An 18,093-nucleotide genomic window follows, 5' to 3' on the forward strand; every position below is an offset into this window, starting at 1 on the left:
AATAGAGGAAAGGTAATGAGGGATTACAAAGTGTGGAGAGAAAACATTTGAGGGTGATGAATGTTTACTATTTTTCTTTGTTTTTATTTTTGGTGGTGGTATTTGGGACTGAACCAAGGATCCTCACACTGAGCTACAACAGCCCTTTCTTTCTTTCTTTCTTTCTTTCTTTCTTTCTTTCTTTCTTTCTTTCTTTCTTTCTTTCTTTCTTTCTTTCTTTCCTCTCTTTCTCTCTTTCTTTCCTCTCTTTCCTTTCTTTCTCTCTCTTTCCTTTCTTTCTCTCTCTTTTTCTTTCCTTCTTTCTTTCTTTCTTTATTTTTTGAGGCAGTGTCTCGCTAAGTTGCCAGGCTGGATTTGAACTTGCAGTCCTCCTTCCTCCCAGAATGCTGGAATTAGAGGTGTACACCAACATGCTTGGCTGAATGTTTATTCTTTAACATCTTCTAATTACTGGGTGGCATCCAGAGACAAGGCAAGTAGTGATGCAGAGACAAGCTACTGCCTTTATGTGCATTGGCATGTCAAGTTTTTCTTTCATTCTTCTTTCTGGAATAACAAATATTTTAAAAGCCCTATGCCACTTTTTAACTTTCCTTATAATCCTTTGAAATGCCTAACGTTTTCATACTTATTTTTCCCACTTTTACAACATTATGAAAGTTAATTGATATTCACTAAGTAGCACATTTTAGACTATGTAATCTCATAGGGTTGGACATATCTTCATACTTATGAGACCATCACCACAGCAAGATAGTGAACATTTCACATCAACCTCCCAAATTTTCTCTTAGCATTTTATAACCCTCTCGTCTGTCTCTTCTCCCCTATTCCTAGGTAACCAGTGATTTAATTTTTATCAGTGTAGATTAGTTTGCATTTTCTAGTTTTATATAAAAAGAATATACTTAAATACTCATCTTTTTGTATGGCCCCCTTCTGAACATAATTACTTTTTACTTTATTGGTACATTTTAGGTATACAGTACAGTTACATTCATCATTGGGAACTTGTACCTGTACATGACATATCTTGCTTCTTATTTTTCCCCCATAACCCTGCCCTCCCTTCATCCCTTCCACCCTTCCCTATTTACAAAGACTTTGTTTCCATTTTTTCCTTTTCTCGTATTTTTCTTTTCCCTTCTTACCTTTTCATTTTCCCTGCACATTTAGACCTTTTTTTCTATTACACAATATCAATTATACATTTTGATTCGTATTTATACTTTTAGTTCATCACACCAGAGAAACTATTCAGTATTTACATGTGTGTCCTAGTGTCCTATTAATTTCATGTAAGAGTTTGAACATTTCCTATCTTTGTGTGAACATTTGCTTTTATTCCTCTTGAAGAAACACCTAGTAGTGACAAGGCTAGATCTTATGGCAGGCATGTTTAATTTATCAATTAATTGGCATAGTGTATTCAAATATGGTCTACAATATATATTTTCTTAAAATACAGCTAAAAAGGGCCAGAGATTCAGCTCAGTGGTTCTGCCACCTGCCTTGCAAGCAAAAAAGGTCCTGAGTTGATCCTTGGTATCAAACACACACACACACACACACACACACACACACACACACACATGCACAGCCAAAATAATGGAGACAAGATCATGTGTGTATTTGAGTATATACCTACATAATCTAATATATGATGTCTCTTATTTGTATATCTATAAATAAAAATATTTTACTTTCAGCATATTGGACAATTAGCCATTCATTATCCAAACTGCATCAAAGCATCATAACTATATCTCCTAACAAAAATATAATCAGAATAAAATCTGTAGTTGGAGAAATCAGGATATGAAAATAAAATCAAATGAGGAAATGGTTAATGCCAAAAGAAGACAAAACAAAAATCTTGTGCTCTGACATTCTGTAAAGTTGATATTATTATGTCAAAAACTATTCTGTGTACTTCATAAAATCCAGATGAAAAGGGGAAATAGAATTATGTACAAGATTTAGTGCCTATACAGTATTAGCTTTTTGTGAATGACAACAAAGGGCTGGAGTCAAAAGAGAAAAGTTATTTAGCTCAGTTCAGAGTGTACAATCAGGTGGGAGAAGAGTTCTCAATGGTTTGGTTTGTGGTTAGGGCCCTGCATGATGGCACATTGTGATGAAAGCAGGTGTGAAAACAAGTGGTCATATCTCAAATAGGAAGAGTGGAAGTAATTGGGAACGGGGCTGCTCCTTTTGTAACAATCCTTGCAGTTGAGGAGAACTGTGTCATGCTCTACTGACCTAAGAATTTCTCAGTAGGTTCCACCTTCTAAAGGTTCTACCTTCTCCCAGCAGGGTCACCCTGGGGACCACACCTTTAATTACAGTGGTGGTGGTGGAGATTTAGAGTATACCTAAACCAGAGCAGTGTCTTAAAATCATTTGTTGCCAAACTAAAACAAAGATAGCACTAAAATATCTTTCATTGGTCTTTGAAATGAGAACAGATGAAATAGAAGTGACAGAATCTTCTGCTGCTTTTCTACAATTCATAAGATCTATAAATTTCTCCAGAAGGTGCCAGTACAGTAACATAAGCTGGTAATGATACATTTCCTCTACCTTTGACACCATAGTAGATAGTATTATTGAGAAAAGTGTGTTTTAAGTGGTTTAAAATATTATAAATAGAAAGTCCTTTTTATTTGTACTTTATAAAAATGTTAGCTTTTTTAGAAACAAAGGATGATCCACTCATAAACCCTGCCCTCTTGATAACAATATTTTATTATGTATTTGAACTCTTTTTATTCTCTGTTACATTATAATAGTATTATTAAAGCATGAATAACTCATAATTTTTTTTCTAACATAGAAAATGCAACTCTTTTTGGCTGGCATGCATCTTTCTTGAAATAGTTTTTAGCATCATGTATAAAAACTATTTGTATTCTTTTCCTTTATTATAATTCTTTTGGTTTTCTGTCGTGATTGACAAATTTAAAACACAAATAAGTGGTAGCAAATGTTACCCGAGTTAAAATATCATGTGTTCTAACAACTAGTGATGTTTTGTAGTTCAGCAATGCTGATAAATTAGGTGCTGTTAGAAAGTTCAACTAGAGCAAATGAAAATAATTTATTAGAAAAACAAAACCAAATACTGAATCACCACAGGTTTTTTTGACTAGAAAAATCAATCAAAAACTCTGAGTGACTTGAGTTTAAGAGCATGATTGTGGATTTTTAAATAATTAAGTAGTACTTCATTCTGAAAGATTTATAGCCCACATTAGAAATTTTGCTAACATAAGAACTTATCAAAATATGAAACCTTGCCCAATTTGCTAAAAAGTAAACCAACTTACATCTCTCAAAAATTAAAAGCAGAAAAATAGTCAGTGTGATCCAAATATTAAAGTATAAAATAGTGCCTTAAGGAAAAATATCCATGGTTTTTAAAATTTATTTTATGTTCGGTAAGCAGTGAGATAGCACAGTTTTAATATATAGTTGAAATATAAAAAGCAGCCATGGATACCTCACTGATTTTAGACACATAATGTCTGTGACATGCTATTTAGTATATTTGGTAATATTCTGGGTAATTTTTAGTAAATGGTTAAGGAAGTTGATTAATATTCTTAAAATGAGAACTGTAAACACTTTTTAAGAATGTGAATGAAATGATTTTAATGAGAATGATATAGAAGGTAATAATAAGAAAGATACATAGTGAGAATTCTAGGTAGGGAATAATTATTTACCTTTCATTTTGATTAATTGACCTATGTTTCTTTCATTGGAGTCTTGTGTGTAGAGGAAACATTGAAATGGCTACTTAAAATTAATATAAAGCATTAAAATTTAGATTTATGAATAGTTTCTTCCAACCAGTAATTACTGAAAATTGGTTTTCCATTTTATGCTTGCTCTGCTGTTTATCTTTCCTGTCATTTCACATTTTAAAGGAACTATCTTTGTCAGCATTTTAAAATCATGAAATTTAAATCAAACTGAAAAATATGGATTTTTGAAATGAATAGATACTAATAGGTTTTAATAATGGATAACTAAAGGTTTCTGCATAAAGAAACAGCTTTTCAAATAAGAGCCATTATATCTAATTCTTTTCTGGTTTTATCTGTTTTTTGTTTGTTTCATTTTTCTTTAGAGAAAGGGTCTCACATAATACAGGCTGCCCTTGAACTTCTTGTGTAGCCCATATTGGCCTCAAACTTGGAATCTTAATGCCTCAGCGTTCTAAATGCTAAGACTGCAGGAATGTGCTGCCATACCTGGCTTTTACATTATATAAATTTTTATAGTTTCCCTCAACTTTACTTTTTTTTAGCTAAATAGTAAAATATGAAGCCAACGTATAGATATAATAGGATTAAAACCTATTTAAAGTATACATTTGATAATTTGTATAAACTATGTCTAGTTTTGTACCTATTCTGTTTCTCTCTATGTAGAGGTATTTTCCTTTATTGCTACTTATTTTATTCTTTTAGGTTATTTCACAGTTGAAGATCTTAAGCAGATCCGTAACAGCTGGTTCCAAATTTGACAGAGAAATCTGGTCTAATGAACTTTCTCCTGTCCTCAGTCTCTGGAAAAAACTAAACCAGGTTAGTAGTGAGTATTCTTTTTTTTTTTTTGAACTGGGATGTGGTTTATTTGAAAGAACATGAAGGAAAGCTCCTGCTGTTCGGAGGGATTCCAAAAGATGAATACCATAGATAGTATTAGGCATGAAAAGAGGGCAGGGAAATGTGCCAGAACTCAGAGAGACAATTGCTGTTTACTGCTGCCAGAATTTTGCTGTCCGGAAAATGGCTGTGTATTTCTTTGTTCTTTACATTGCAGCCCTTGGAGGCTTTTTGAGTTATTTGGGAGGAGGGGTGAAGGGAGGAGGGCAGGGACAAGGGGCAAAAATGAGAACCAAGACTTATGATGTAAAGGTACAAGATCCCAGTAATGAATGTAACTGTAATGTATACCTAAAATGTACCAATAAATTCAATGAGGAAAAAAAAAAACAAAACAACTAAAGGAATAAAAGCATAAATATATAAAATAAGAATAGATAAAAGCATAGGAAAATTAATGGAATCATAGTGAGAGTAGTGAGTATTCTTTAGACTTTTTAATCTTCATATCCTTTTTACTAGCATTCTGAGCCTATATTCTACTATTCTGCTGAAATTTTACTGTTACCAGATCCTGGGGTTTCATAGACTTTTCTCACCTCATTGGTGTACTGAACAAAGAATTAGACAAGATGCGTGAGAAAGGTAGCCGGGTCTTACATTGATTAAAGGTAGGAAAGAAGTATGCTCTGCAGAGTGAGAATGGACCACTGAGAGAGTTTACAGTGCCACAAGGTTAATGGTTGAGGTCTTTTGTATCCCTCATTCTTCAGATTGATGTTCGATCTAAGATGTTCTATTGAAAACTGGCTTGATTTCTCACTAGAAAGATTAAAGATGGCACTTTCTGATTGGTCCCCAGGTGCAGGGCTTGGGAACTATATCCTGTATATGTCTGAATCTCTGTGATTGATAGGTCATGTCACCTTGCTCAGCCAGTAGGTCACACTCTAATCACCTGCTTTATTTCCCCCTGAAAGACATAAATCTTCATAATTCTTTATGGGATGCTGAGGGTGTAGAGGTCTCTGTCTTCGTATAGCTACTTCTACCTGAAAGGGACTGTAGGCCCTACCTACTGGGGAGTTATGTACTCTCCACCTATCTTGGGACTGGCTCAGTTTTTAAAAATCGGTCAAGACAATGACAAAGGAATAGCTGCAGCACCCTTGACTTACAAACTCATTCATGAGGGCTGGTTGTAACTTAAGTTGGTCAGGCTCCCCTACACATCCTTCAAAGTCTCTCTCCCGTGTAATTTTAGACCACACTTTCTTTCAGGCAAATCTCAGGGTCCTTAGAGAGACACTGGCCCAGGATTTCTCAGGCCCACACAGGAAAGGATGTAATGTTCCTTCTAGAACTCTTTGAGGGTTAAATCTGTATCTGAGACCATCTGGAAGTCCAATAGGCTGGCATTCAGGTCATAGACTTTGGTGGTAAGTTAAAACTAAAATTCTGGTTGTAATACAAGTTGTTCGTATGTCAGGCCAGTTGTAACTTGAGGGTCCACTGTATATCTATACATCAAAGACTCTTGAGCTCTCTGGTTAATGGGAGGAAGCTTGATGAATTTGTCATGCGAGTCATAAGCTTAGTCTGGATCACCATCTCAAGCCATGAATGCCTAAACTTTACTATTAGGTTGAGGATGCAGAGCCCAAATATTAGAAGCAGGTTCGAATATTTCCTGATCTATCTTAAAAGGTGTACTATGATGGATCCAGCAATTAGAAACATCATTTTTCTGTTATTATTTGTGATGAGTTGTCTAAGTTTTATTTTCATGCTTCCTGTAGTGGATAAAGCATGGCAGAGATGTTTATTAGATAAATTACTAAGGGCCTGAGAGCTACAGCCCTAGCAAGATAACCCACATTATGGATCTAATTAAAAACAGGAGTCTTGGCACTGGTACTCATTTAAGATTTGATGGATTAGGGGTATTAATGACTTTACTTATCTGAACCTGGAGCAGTACTAGAATCTTGTGTTTTGAAGATGAGCCTCAGGTCTTCCAGAGAGCTTCACTAGTATAGCTATTTTCTTTTGGTGGCTCCTTTTCCTCGGACAGTTCAGGTGGGGCTGTCTTTATTTTAGAAAGGCAAATTCAATGTGAAATAGGAAGAAAAGGTCTAAAGGTGTAGAGGAAGTAGGAAGGGTAGGGGAAAGAAAATAAGGGAAAAGAAAAAATACGAGAAAATGAAAAAATGGAAACACAGTTTTTGTAAATAGGGAAGGGTAGAGAGGGTGAAGGGAGGGCAGGGACAAGGGGGAAAAATGAGAACCAAGACCTGTCATGTAAAGGTACAAGATCCCAATGATGAATGTAACTGTACTGTATACCTAAAAAGTACCAATACACTCAATGAGAAAAAAAAAAAAAAAGAAAAGAAAAGCAAATTCAGCTATTTGTCTCTGCCACCTTAACTGCAATAGGTATGAAAAGGATCACTGAAGAAGGGCCCTTCCATTTTGGTTTTAATTCATCTGCAGGAGTCCCTTTTTCCCAAGTTTTAATAAGTACTTTATCCCAGGGCAGACACTAGGCAGACACAGCTCCTAGGCCAGGAGCCAGCAGAATTTTGTCCCCACATAGTTTAACAGCCTGTTGTACTTGGCCCAGATTAATAAAATATTTTGAGTCTTGTGATCTCTGGGTCTAGTACCATATCAGAATATAGAAAAGTTCTCTCATAGGATTTCTCAAATGGACTCATATTTAGCCTAGTTTTGGGGTGTTTTGAACCTCAGAAGGGCTTTGGGGCAGTAATTGAAGCAAATACTCAGAAGGCTAAATTTTGCTGTAGTTTGATATAGATCTGGCTGGCTCTTTTGACCTTTGTGGAGGACTGAGGTCTCCAGGCAGAATAGAAATGGTAATTTATTCCTAAATCCTTCATTGGAATTGGAGAATTCCTTCCATTTTTGCTAGTAAATATCTTCTTAGTAAGGGAGGACACTGTGGCAAAATTAAAGGTCATGGTTGAACATTTGACCTTTGAATTGACATGTCAGACCAGGTATAAAAAAAGTTCTGACCAGGGCTCACCTTGACCCCAGTTATGGCTGAAGATGTTAGAGCAGGTATTCTGAAGAAGTTAAAACACAGTAAACTACTTTCATATCTATAAGAAATTTAATTTTGTTATCCATGACATCCAGGGTCACGCAGGGTTCCTTAGAGTAGATGGAGATGTCTGTGGACAAGGGCATTGGAGATTGTCCTAGGCCCCTTCAGTCTTCTTCATGAGAGTAAGAGGTGAGAGTTTTGGCTGGCCTACCTACATCTCTAGTAGCTGGGACAGTCCAGTGCCATGTATCAGGCACACTGGCTATCTGATAAAAATACAGCAGGGCCCGAAGTGGTGCCTTGTTATAGTCATATGCCATTGCCCAGTTTCCTGGGACTTAAAGCAGGAGTTCTTTCTCTGATTAGCCTTAGGTTTTGGCTTGAATGACTTGGGGGTATTTAACACATTCCTACTATCTTGAACCATTGGTATGGTACATGTACAACCATCAGGTGGCATGGGACATTTTGCACGTATCATTGGTGTGCAAGTTGCCCAGTAGGGCAGCCAGACATATGGGGCCAGAATTATGGCCCCATTATGAAAATGTTAAATCAGAGAGGTACAGGCTGCAACCCCTGGAGACATGATGCAGAGCAGCACAGCACAGGGGTCAGATGGCCACACCACTGCTGACTCAGATGTCCCACATGATAGAACACACTAAAGAACTGTTCCAGAGAAATTAGAAAACTTCCTTAGTTCCCAACTTCCACCAATGTTTTTCTCACTTCTCCCCCCTTAAAAAAACCCCTACTTATCTTCCAGCTGGGCTTGACAAGAAATATGTTACTAGATTCTGGGGTTCTGTAGACTCTTTCCATATCCTTGGTGTCCTAGAAAAATAATTGGATAAGACACAGGAAGAAGATAGTGAGGTTTTACATTTATTAAAGTTAGAAAAAGAAGTATGCTCTACAAACAGCAGGCCAGTTAAAGGTAGGAGAAAAAGTATTGTATAATCAGCAGAGTTATAGCAGGCCACAATGAATTCATAGTGTCTGTGAGTTTAATGGCAGAGGCCTTTTGTAGCCCTCATTCTTCAGGCTGATGTCAGATCTTAGGCCATCTTATAAAAAAACCTGTTGATTTCTCATTAAAAGAATTAAAGACAGCATTTTCTGATTGGTCCCAGATGCAGGGCTTGAGAACTATATTCTGCTCCCGTGTGTTGAATATCTATTATGGACAGGTCACAACCACTTGCTCAGCTGATTTTCCATGTCCTAATCTCCTGCCTTAGTATAAGTAATCACACTAAAGTCATGGTCTTTGAACTTTCTTCATATCAATTCATATTGAAGTTAAGAGTATTGTAATAGTTTAGTTATTATAAGTAGGCAGTCACGATATAGGAGAAATATAGCTCTCAACCTGCTGGATGCCAAATTGTCAAGTTCATGGTCCCACAACATTGAGAAATGAAGTTGCAAAGCAAAGGAAGAAGTTAGGAGAGTTTTATTGGAAATGAGGAGAGAAGAATAGCTCCTGGATTTCCAGGAGGAGTCTTGAATAAGGTAGCCACCAAGGCCCTTTGTTAGGGATAATTTATACAGCAAAGTCACAGTGTGGGTACAACATGGTCAAACTGCCATCAGCCTATAAGAATTATAAGTGTAGATGCTTAGCTAATATTGATCCAATAGGGAAATGAGTCATATAGCAAGGATACAGTACATGGAAAGAACAAAAGCATTTTTGGGAAGGAATGGGTCCAGATGCTCTATCCACCCACCTTGGCAATTGATGCCCATCTGTACTTACTGGGCCAGGTGGTGCTAATTGCAATATAATCTCAAGTTATCCTTTAGGGAGGCATATTATCCCTAAGCATCTTTATCTTGAGACCTGGTCTTTTCAAATGCCACAATTTTGATATCTTCATTTTTCACTGACTTCTGTAAGAGCCCAGGCCCTCTCTGACTATATATTAATTTCTATCTAATTTAGCTGCCTATAATAGTCAGAGAGGCCTAATAGTAGATAAAAGGCAATAAAATAGCCAGCCCAGGTTAAGAGCTAATTCAAGCAACCTTTTAGTCAAGCAGCTGGTTAGTCAAGGAGTTGGTTAAACTTACAAATATAAAAGAAAACACAAGAAGAAAAGGTAAAGGGTTGAAATAGAAATAGAGATAAGAATTCTTCTCACTAGGAAGAAGGCTCTTATCCAGTGAATACTAACAGATTTAACAGTTCTTGTTTACCTCTGGACCTGGCCTTCAAGAGACTCAGGAAAAAATGTAAGACAACCAGTTTCTCTTTAAACTCATCACCTTTGAGGCAAGCCCCCCCATTTTCTGCTTATCTATATAAGCCCTGATAAAGAAAACATGATTGTGATGTAGGAGAAATTTAAATCCCATTCTGCTAGATGTCAGATATGCCAAATTTATGTCCCCCAAAACAGAATGAATTTTAAGGAACAAGAGATTTAAGAGTAGGAAAGGTTAAGAGATAGCTCCTGAGAGACAGAAGTGTACCCAAAGTGGATTGCCATTTGGCCTTTTGTCAGGGGTAATTTATATGGCAAAGTCACAATGTGGGTACAATATTGGTCAAACTACAGTCAACCAATAGGATTGCAAGCATAGCTGCTTAACTAATATTGCTCCAATAGGGAGACAGGTTACGTAGTAAGGGTACATGGAAAGAATAAAGGCATTATGGGAAAGGGATGGGGCCAAATATTCTGGTCACCCACTGCATGGGCAAACAATGCCCATCTGGACATAATGGTTTAGGTGGTCTTAATTACAATATAATCTCAAGTTACTGTTTATCCCCTAGGAAGGCATGAGGGCGTGGACATTGTATCTTTATCTTGAGCCCAGCCTTTTTCAGATGTGCCTCCGGCCATAATTCTGATGTCTTTATTTTTCTCCTGACTTCTTTGAGAGCTCTGTCCCTCTCTGACTATATATTTATTTCTATCTAACTTAGCTGCCTATAATAACTGGAATTATTTTCCCTCTTGATATCCACCAACAGCTTTTTTGTAGCAGGGATACGGGAAATACAAAAAATCACCCAGGCTTGCCTTGTGTGAGCAAGCAAAGCTGTTTTATCCATCCTAGTACAAAACGGGCAGGCTGAGTCTGAGGGAGAGTCAGTGTAGAAGAGGGGAGAGCACAGGCTTAAGTAGAGAACTGGTTGTTAGGCAGTTGCCAGGCATTCGTCAGGGGATTTGTTGTCTCAAGGAGTCTGGGGACAAAAATAGTGTGGTCTGTGCTCCTTACACTGGGCAGTGGTACAGATGTTTCTTGGAATTGAGAGCTGGGACATGATGGCCTTTCCCACCAGCACCAAGTTTGTCTGTAATGGAGTTTCCTGAGGGCTGTAACATTTCCCACTGGGTATTACCCTGGCCAGACTGGCAGGGAAGGGGGTCTTTGTCATATCTTCAGGCATGACATTCCTGTTTCTTTGTTATAAAAGGAGAAACAAGGCTGGATATATAGCTCAGTGGTGCAACATCTGCCTGGCACAAGTGCAAGGCCCTGAGTTTGATTTCCAGTACCAAAAGAAAAAAAGGGGAAGCAGACATTGTTTCTTATGGATGCTTCATGTGGGACATGTGGGCAGCATGGACACCTTTAATCAGGTAATACTTTTGGGTGGACAGAGCAGTATGGTGGAGTCAGAGCAAGGATTTTTCACACTGACTGATTGGAGAAAGCCTTAAATTGATTTTGGAAGCATCCTGAGAGAACCTTGAGGAGGATGGCCCAAAGAGGAAGGGAAGGAGAATACAGATGAGAGGGCCAGTAAATAAATGTAAGGAGACATGTGGCCCACCTCCAAATACCAGTCCAAGAGCCAGAAATGCTTTGTTCAATTTCTGCAGCTCTATTAGCTTTTTTGCTGCATCTTTTACTATGCCTGACTGATTTGTATAAAAGCAGTGGCAGTGTTTTTCTCTTTAAAAGATGCATACGCCTCCTTTTTCAGCTGTTAGAAGATCTAAAGCTCTATGGTTCTAAAGTATCACCGCCACCAGGGAGTCTAACTGGTTCTGTAAGGTAAGAATGGAGTTGGCTATTTCTTTGAGATAGTTACAGAGATCTTGGGATAGGGAACAACAGTAGGTTAAGGAAGTAGTTAGTTCTGCTATTCCTGTTCCTGTAGCAGTGATGATACCAAAACCAAAAAGGAGGGTAACTATTATTATGTCTCTACGTTGGACTGCAGATTTTGCTTAGTGGTTCTGCCACCTGCCTCGCAAGCACAAGAGCCTGAGTTCCATCTCTGATACAAAAAAAAAAAAAAAAATAGTTCTCTACATTATTGGATCAGGGCTCTAATGGCAACAAGCAGGCTTTGGTTTTCCAGGGCTATATCTGTCTTTGGGTTGAGGTATATTAGAGTGCAGGTGGCATTCCACTTAGTGGGAGGCATAAATATGTGGAAGTTCCATAAAGCCAGAAAATGACTTGGTTTAGATAAGCAGAATTGTTTCCTTTTTAAAAGAGATATGAGAATTTCTTGCTTTTGTTCTCCCAGATGCCCAGAGTACCTGACAGGACAGCTCCCATAGGGCCCTTGACAGGGGATATGGTTGGTGTTTACAGTTCTGTTTTCCCATTGGAAGAAGAATCTTTTGGTATCTATTAGAAGCCATTGTAAAGAGTAGTTAAAGGTAGTCAAGAGAAGGCAATCTGAGTAAATGTGAAACTGGTGACAGGGAGTCCATGGATATATTGTCATGCATGGGATGTGGTGGCTGTTAAAGAAATCTGACTGTTTGTTAAGCAATGATGTGGTTGTAATTTAAGGAGGGCCAGAAAAACAGGCTGAGTGAATGGAGCATCTTGGGCAGCCTGGTAATTGATATGGTTGGCTGAGGCCACTAATTGTAACGTGGTTGGTGAGTACATGTCCTAGTGATGTACCAGAAGATAGATCACACTGAACGCAGATGGAGGCTTGGAAGGCCAGACTAGTATCATTGGTTATGGGGCCATATATAGGCTTTGTTTAACTCTTTTATAGGGAGAGTTTAGTAACAGAAGACTGAAAGAGTAGGCTTCATGTCCCATCTGAGTTTTGGGGGTTATTTTGTTGTTATTTCATTAATGGAGAAATCGAGTAGGAATCTTTAAGAGTTGGGGTGAGCATTTTATTTCATGTTGTGAATGGTATATAAGGTTAGTAAGGACTCAGATCTGGGGAGGAACTGGAAAGGCAATATAGGTTGACTGAAGACCTAGAGGTACAAAGTCAGCAATTTTTGGCTGAGGAAGAATTGGCCTGGTTCGGCAAGGAATGAGTTAACTGCAGTATCCTGTGGAGGTAATTACAAACTTCTGGGAAAAGTGGCTGGGGTATAGCCAAGAGGCAAGGTGAAGGAAACAGGATGGCTAATCAGATAAAGGGGTGCAGAGAGAAGGGAGAGGAGGACCTAGTCAATGCAAGGGCAAACATGAGCATAAGAAATGATTCCATCCCTGAGGCAAAAGACAATTGAATTGAAGCTATAACAGGTTTGTAAGTACAATCCCCAGGACAGTGCATAGTAGTAACAGAAGGTGTTTAAGGTCCTCTTTATCAATCATTGAACAGAAGGAGGGCAAGAAGGAAGGAAAACAGTTCAATCTGCTCTGGGGAAAAACCACACAGTGTCCTGAAAAAAGGGGGTTTTCTATCCTTGTAAGGTAGGATTCAAGGGTAGAGACCCGAGGGTAAAACCCAAAGCAGACTGAAGGAAGGAAGTGGATGAAGTGGCAGGATATGCGGGGGGCAAGACATTTTAAATGTTTACTGGAATTTTGGTAAGCCTGAGGAAAGTAATAGTGGAGATTGTTTGTGATTTCCACAAGGAGTCAGGTGAGTTATCAGTCAGACACAGCTTCACCTGAGAGCAGTCTACCCACCAGGGAGGGTCTTATAAATGGACAGCCTTCAGAGTGCTGTAGATGACCAGGACAGGTTCTGTCCACTTGGGCTCTGGGGTCTGGTTGTAGCGGGGGAAATCTTTAGGATCAGTTTGTCAGCCAGGCTATCTTCATAAGGCTGGGTGTCTGAAGAAGGTAAGAGAAGCTTAGCAGTATGCTGGATTTCTTTTCAGGATATTTGCAGAACTGGGAGATAGTCTTTGATGAGTCTGGCCTCTGGGCTGAGGATTGATCTAAGCTGAAAGGTATGGCCATATAAAAGTTCAAAGGGGGTGAATCCCATAGATTCCTAGGGAATAGCGTGGGTTTGGAGGAGGGTGATCAGAAACAGAGAAACTCAGTCCTTATGTAGCTAGAGTGTGAGTTTAGTGAGGTAGCCTTTGAGTAGTCCATTAGACCTTTCTACCATTCCAGATGATTGAAGCCAGCAGGTGTGTGGAAATTCCTTTGGACACCAAGTGACTTGGACACCTCCTGAATAATTTGACTAATAAAAGTTGGCCTATTATCTGAATGAATGGATGTGGGAAGTCCAAACTGGCAGATATATCAGCTAGGAGGGAGTTGATAATGGTTAAAGCCTTTTCTGAGCTGATGGGAAAGGCCTCCTCTCACCCTGTGAAGATATAGACCTAGACCAGGAAGTATCACAGCTTCTTTTCAGCATGAAGGCAAAATCAGTTTGCCAGTCCTAAGTTTGGGATAAGACCTGCTCTTGATTAAAGGAAAAGGAGGGAGCCTCAGAAAGCCCCTGGCAAACAGAGCATTGAGCAGTGGTGGTTTTTAGGAGGGTTTTCCAGGAAGAAAAGCAGATAAGAGACTCAAGCTGTTGGGTTAGGGGTTTTTGTAGCCTGTATGCAAATTGTCATGAAAAGATGAAGGAATAGCATAGGCTTGTGAAGCAGGAAGGAGAAACTTTTCCCTGACTCAGGTACCATCCATCTTTGGTGAGGAGCGCCTGATATTATTGATGTTTCAGAAGAGGAATAGCCTGAGAAGCCAGAAAGGGCAAAATATTGATTCTTGGGGTTGTAAGAGGGAAATCATTTGCCTCATTTACAGTTTTGTCTTCAAAGGCTTTTCCATCAGCTATAGGGTCTGAAAGTCTCTGGTGTCCCTTGCAGTGAAATACAGCCACCCAATGAGCAAGGGGGCATCCTGGAGAAGGGCTTTTATGTGTGGGGCATTAATGATTGAAGACCTTCAGGAAGTGAGAAATCCCCTTTCTGCCCAGATGGCAACATGATTGTGTAATATATAGAATGTATAATTGGTGTCAGTATAGACATTAATTTGTAAGCCCTTAGCTAGTGAGAGAGCATGGGTCATAGTAGATAGTTCAGCTTGTTGAGATGTGATGGATGGAGAGACAGCTTTAGCTTGTATGGTAGAATCATGGTGTAAGACCTAAAGTCTCACTTCCACTTCACGGAGCGTGAACAGCCAAAAAGGCCTCCACGATGCTGGGCCCTAACACCCAGCGAGGCTCCGGGAACATGACGGGAGAACCGAGAAACCCAGGAAGGAACACACCAGCCTAGATGGTAAAAGACCTTTATTAGTCTGGCCAGACGGCACTCCCGGAGCCAGATGGCTCAGAGAGGCAACTGCTCAGGGGCTGAGGTACTTTTTATAAGGTTTTACTAAACAAAGAGTCAGGGAATTCACAGAACAAGACTGCAAACACATTGCTTATCTTATGCAGGAAATGTTCTAGGGTCACTTTTTGTCAAACCATTTGCCCCTGCGTGAGCTGTTAACCAAGGTAGCAATTAGCATATGAAGAAGCACAGTCTGGCTTATTAGCATGGAGTCACTTTAGCCTATTCAAGTCTTACAATGGGAGATGAAAGCATATCCTGCCTTGGTGGGAGCTGGCTTGTATGAATTTCCTTCAGTGAACCAAGTGTGGTTAGCACTGGGAAGAAGGAAGGTAGAAATGTGAGGGAAAGGAGAAGTTTCTAGGTATATTAGAGAAGTACTGTTGTGCATTTCAGGCTTTTTAGAAAGAGGCATGTGCTGATAAGGTGAGAAGCTAGGTTGAAATCAGGTCCTAAGGCAATAGTAAGTGGGGGACTATCCATGAAAAGTGTATAGGAAAATGAGGGATGGAGAGAAAGTGAAAGTTGGAATGAAGACATAAGTCCCTGCAAGTTGTGGGAGTAAAAGGAGAGTGGAGTGTGTCTAGTGATTTTGAGTGTTTCTAGGAATAGCAGGGCTGCTGTGACAGCCACCTGCAAGCATAGTGGCCAGCCCAAGATGATGTGGTCAAACTGAACAGAAGTGCAACTGGATGTGGACTGGGACTTTTGAGTCAGAACCCCTGCTGCACATCCTCTATATTCTACTGTGTAGAGGCAGAATAGTTGGCCAAAGAGGGGACTGTCTGTAGGGCTTCTTTTAAGGATTGAAAAGATGGGTAAAGGAAGGTCTTATAATCTAAGGGCTCAGTGGGATCTCCCTTTGCAAGTTTGTGGAGGGATATGCTGAGGAGAGCAAAGCTGGGAACCCAAAGGTGAAAGTAGCCTATTATAGTGAGAAAGCTGTTTGGTGGTGAGAATTGGGTTCTGAGAGATCAAGTGGATACAGTCTGGGGCTAGGGATTGGGTATATTAGTGGAGAGTGATGCTCAGATAGATGACAGATGGGGAAGAGATTTAGGCCTTAGAGGGAGAGACATGGTGCTCCTTGGAGCCTAGGTGTTGTAATAATAAGAGGGTATCTTTATAGGATGCCTCATAGGAGGTGCTGCAGAGGACAAAGTCATCGACATTCTTTATGGAATGAGAGGAGGAGGGGAGAAAGGAAAGCAAGCCACAGGAAAGGGCCTGACCAAAGTAGTAGGAGCTATCCCAGACACCCTGTGGCAAGACCGTCCAGGTTAGCTGCGGGACTGATGAGTTTCAGGGTATGTCCAGGTGAAGGCAAAGAAAGGCTGTGAGGAAGGATGCAGGAGACTAGTTTAAAAAAAAAAAGTGTCTTTTGTATAAGAGTAATGAGTGGTAAGACAGACAGAGGACAAAAAGTGTGTATATATATCTTAGGCACCGTGGTGTGTATGGGGAGGACAGTCTGGTAGCATGGAGATCTTGCAGCAGCCATTTACCTTTCATATCAGAAGGTTGGGGGGTGTTGTAAGAGGAGTTGAAGGGCATTAAGAGAACATGTCACAGTAGATGAGAGATGATAGATAATAAGCCCCGTAAAGCCATGTCCTGGATGGGATACTGTCATTGGGCAGGGTAGAGGTGGTTAGGCTTCAGGGATGGTAAGTGGTTGTTGGGATGAAGTTAGGGATGATGTGGAAGTATATCAGACCCTGTGGTGGAGGTGAGGAGAGATGATGAGAACTGCAGGTTCAGACAGAAAGAAACCTGCACTGTAAAATTACCGGGTGTTTGGTGTCCAAGATGGACCGTATATGGACCAGGTATGAGGCAGAGTGGGGCCTGATACAGAGTATGGAGGAGGGCTAGAGTCAGAGGGTAGTGTCCGATAAACAGGAGGCCTGGCAAGGGGCTGGCCAGGGATAGTGGCAGAAGACCTGGGGGAAGGGAGGAAAGCAGCTGCAGCACCTGAGGCCAAAAGCTCTGGGAGAGAGAGGGAAGTGGCTGTACCAGTCATGGTGACCAGAGCCTCTAAGGGAAGGCAGTGGGAGTGATGGTACCTTTAGCCACTGCAAGAGGGGGAAGAGCACAATCATCTGGTTCTGTTGTCAGAGAGGAGCCTGCATTGGAGGAGATTGGAAGGGGTGCAGACAGGAAGGAAAGAAGTATTTGAAAACAATCACAGGTACAGCACAGGAAGACTACAGAGTGTAAAGAATGCCTGGACAGAGTACCTCAGACCATTTTTCCAGTCTTCAGTAATAATTATTGAATACTGAAAGATGGAAAAATCAAAGGTGCCTGGCCAGGGATTTAGCTCAGTGGTTCTGGTGCCTTTGCAAGTGCAAGGACCCGAGTTAGGTCCCCAGTACAAAAAAAAAAAAAACAGTATTTGGGCTTCAGTTTTGGGTTTTGTAGAAAACAGGCTAAGGGAGAGGGCGGGGGAGAGAATGAGATTCCCATAGAGAGCACAGAGAGAGAAGAGCAGCATCAAGGTACAGAGTGGACGGCTAGCAAAGGCACAGGGCTGTAATGGGCTGTGCGTGAGTGGCCAAGGTAGATGTCTCTGCAGTTGGCCAGACACCAAGCAAAGACATTTACCCGCCTGGTCAGTTCTATGACCTGCTCTGGAATTAAGGAACATAGGGAAATGAGTCTGTCTTGGCAGGTGAGGGGTTAAAGTGAGAAAAGTCCTGGCAGCTAAAGGGTTAAAAGAGACAACAGTCTTGGTGGGTTAAGGGAAGTAGAGCAGGGCATGTTGCCTGTGAGGCAGCCACTGCATTGGCAAAGGAGGGTGGAAGCCAGGTGAGAAGTTGAAGTCTCACCCAATTTGAAGGTGTTCACAGGGACTGAGATGTGGTCTGAGATTTGGCCTTAGGAATGGGTAACACTGAATCGTCTCATC

At 40.2% G+C, this 18,093-nt stretch overlaps 1 protein-coding gene across 1 annotated transcript in view; it reads left to right on the plus strand.

Annotated features, from left to right (window-relative positions):
• The window catches only part of Dync2h1 (dynein cytoplasmic 2 heavy chain 1), a 318,483-nt gene that overhangs the window by 229,589 nt on the left and 70,801 nt on the right, over window positions 1-18,093 (plus strand). Inside the window, exon 84 of the mRNA XM_033764303.1 lies at window positions 4,479-4,595. Coding sequence (XP_033620194.1) covers window positions 4,479-4,595 — 117 coding nt within the window. The remainder of the gene's footprint in view (window positions 1-4,478; window positions 4,596-18,093) is intronic.

This window comes from Fukomys damarensis, unplaced genomic scaffold, assembly GCF_012274545.1.
Source record: "Fukomys damarensis isolate Sample0158 unplaced genomic scaffold, DMR_v1.0_HiC HiC_scaffold_16, whole genome shotgun sequence".
Lineage (NCBI taxonomy): Eukaryota > Metazoa > Chordata > Mammalia > Rodentia > Bathyergidae > Fukomys > Fukomys damarensis.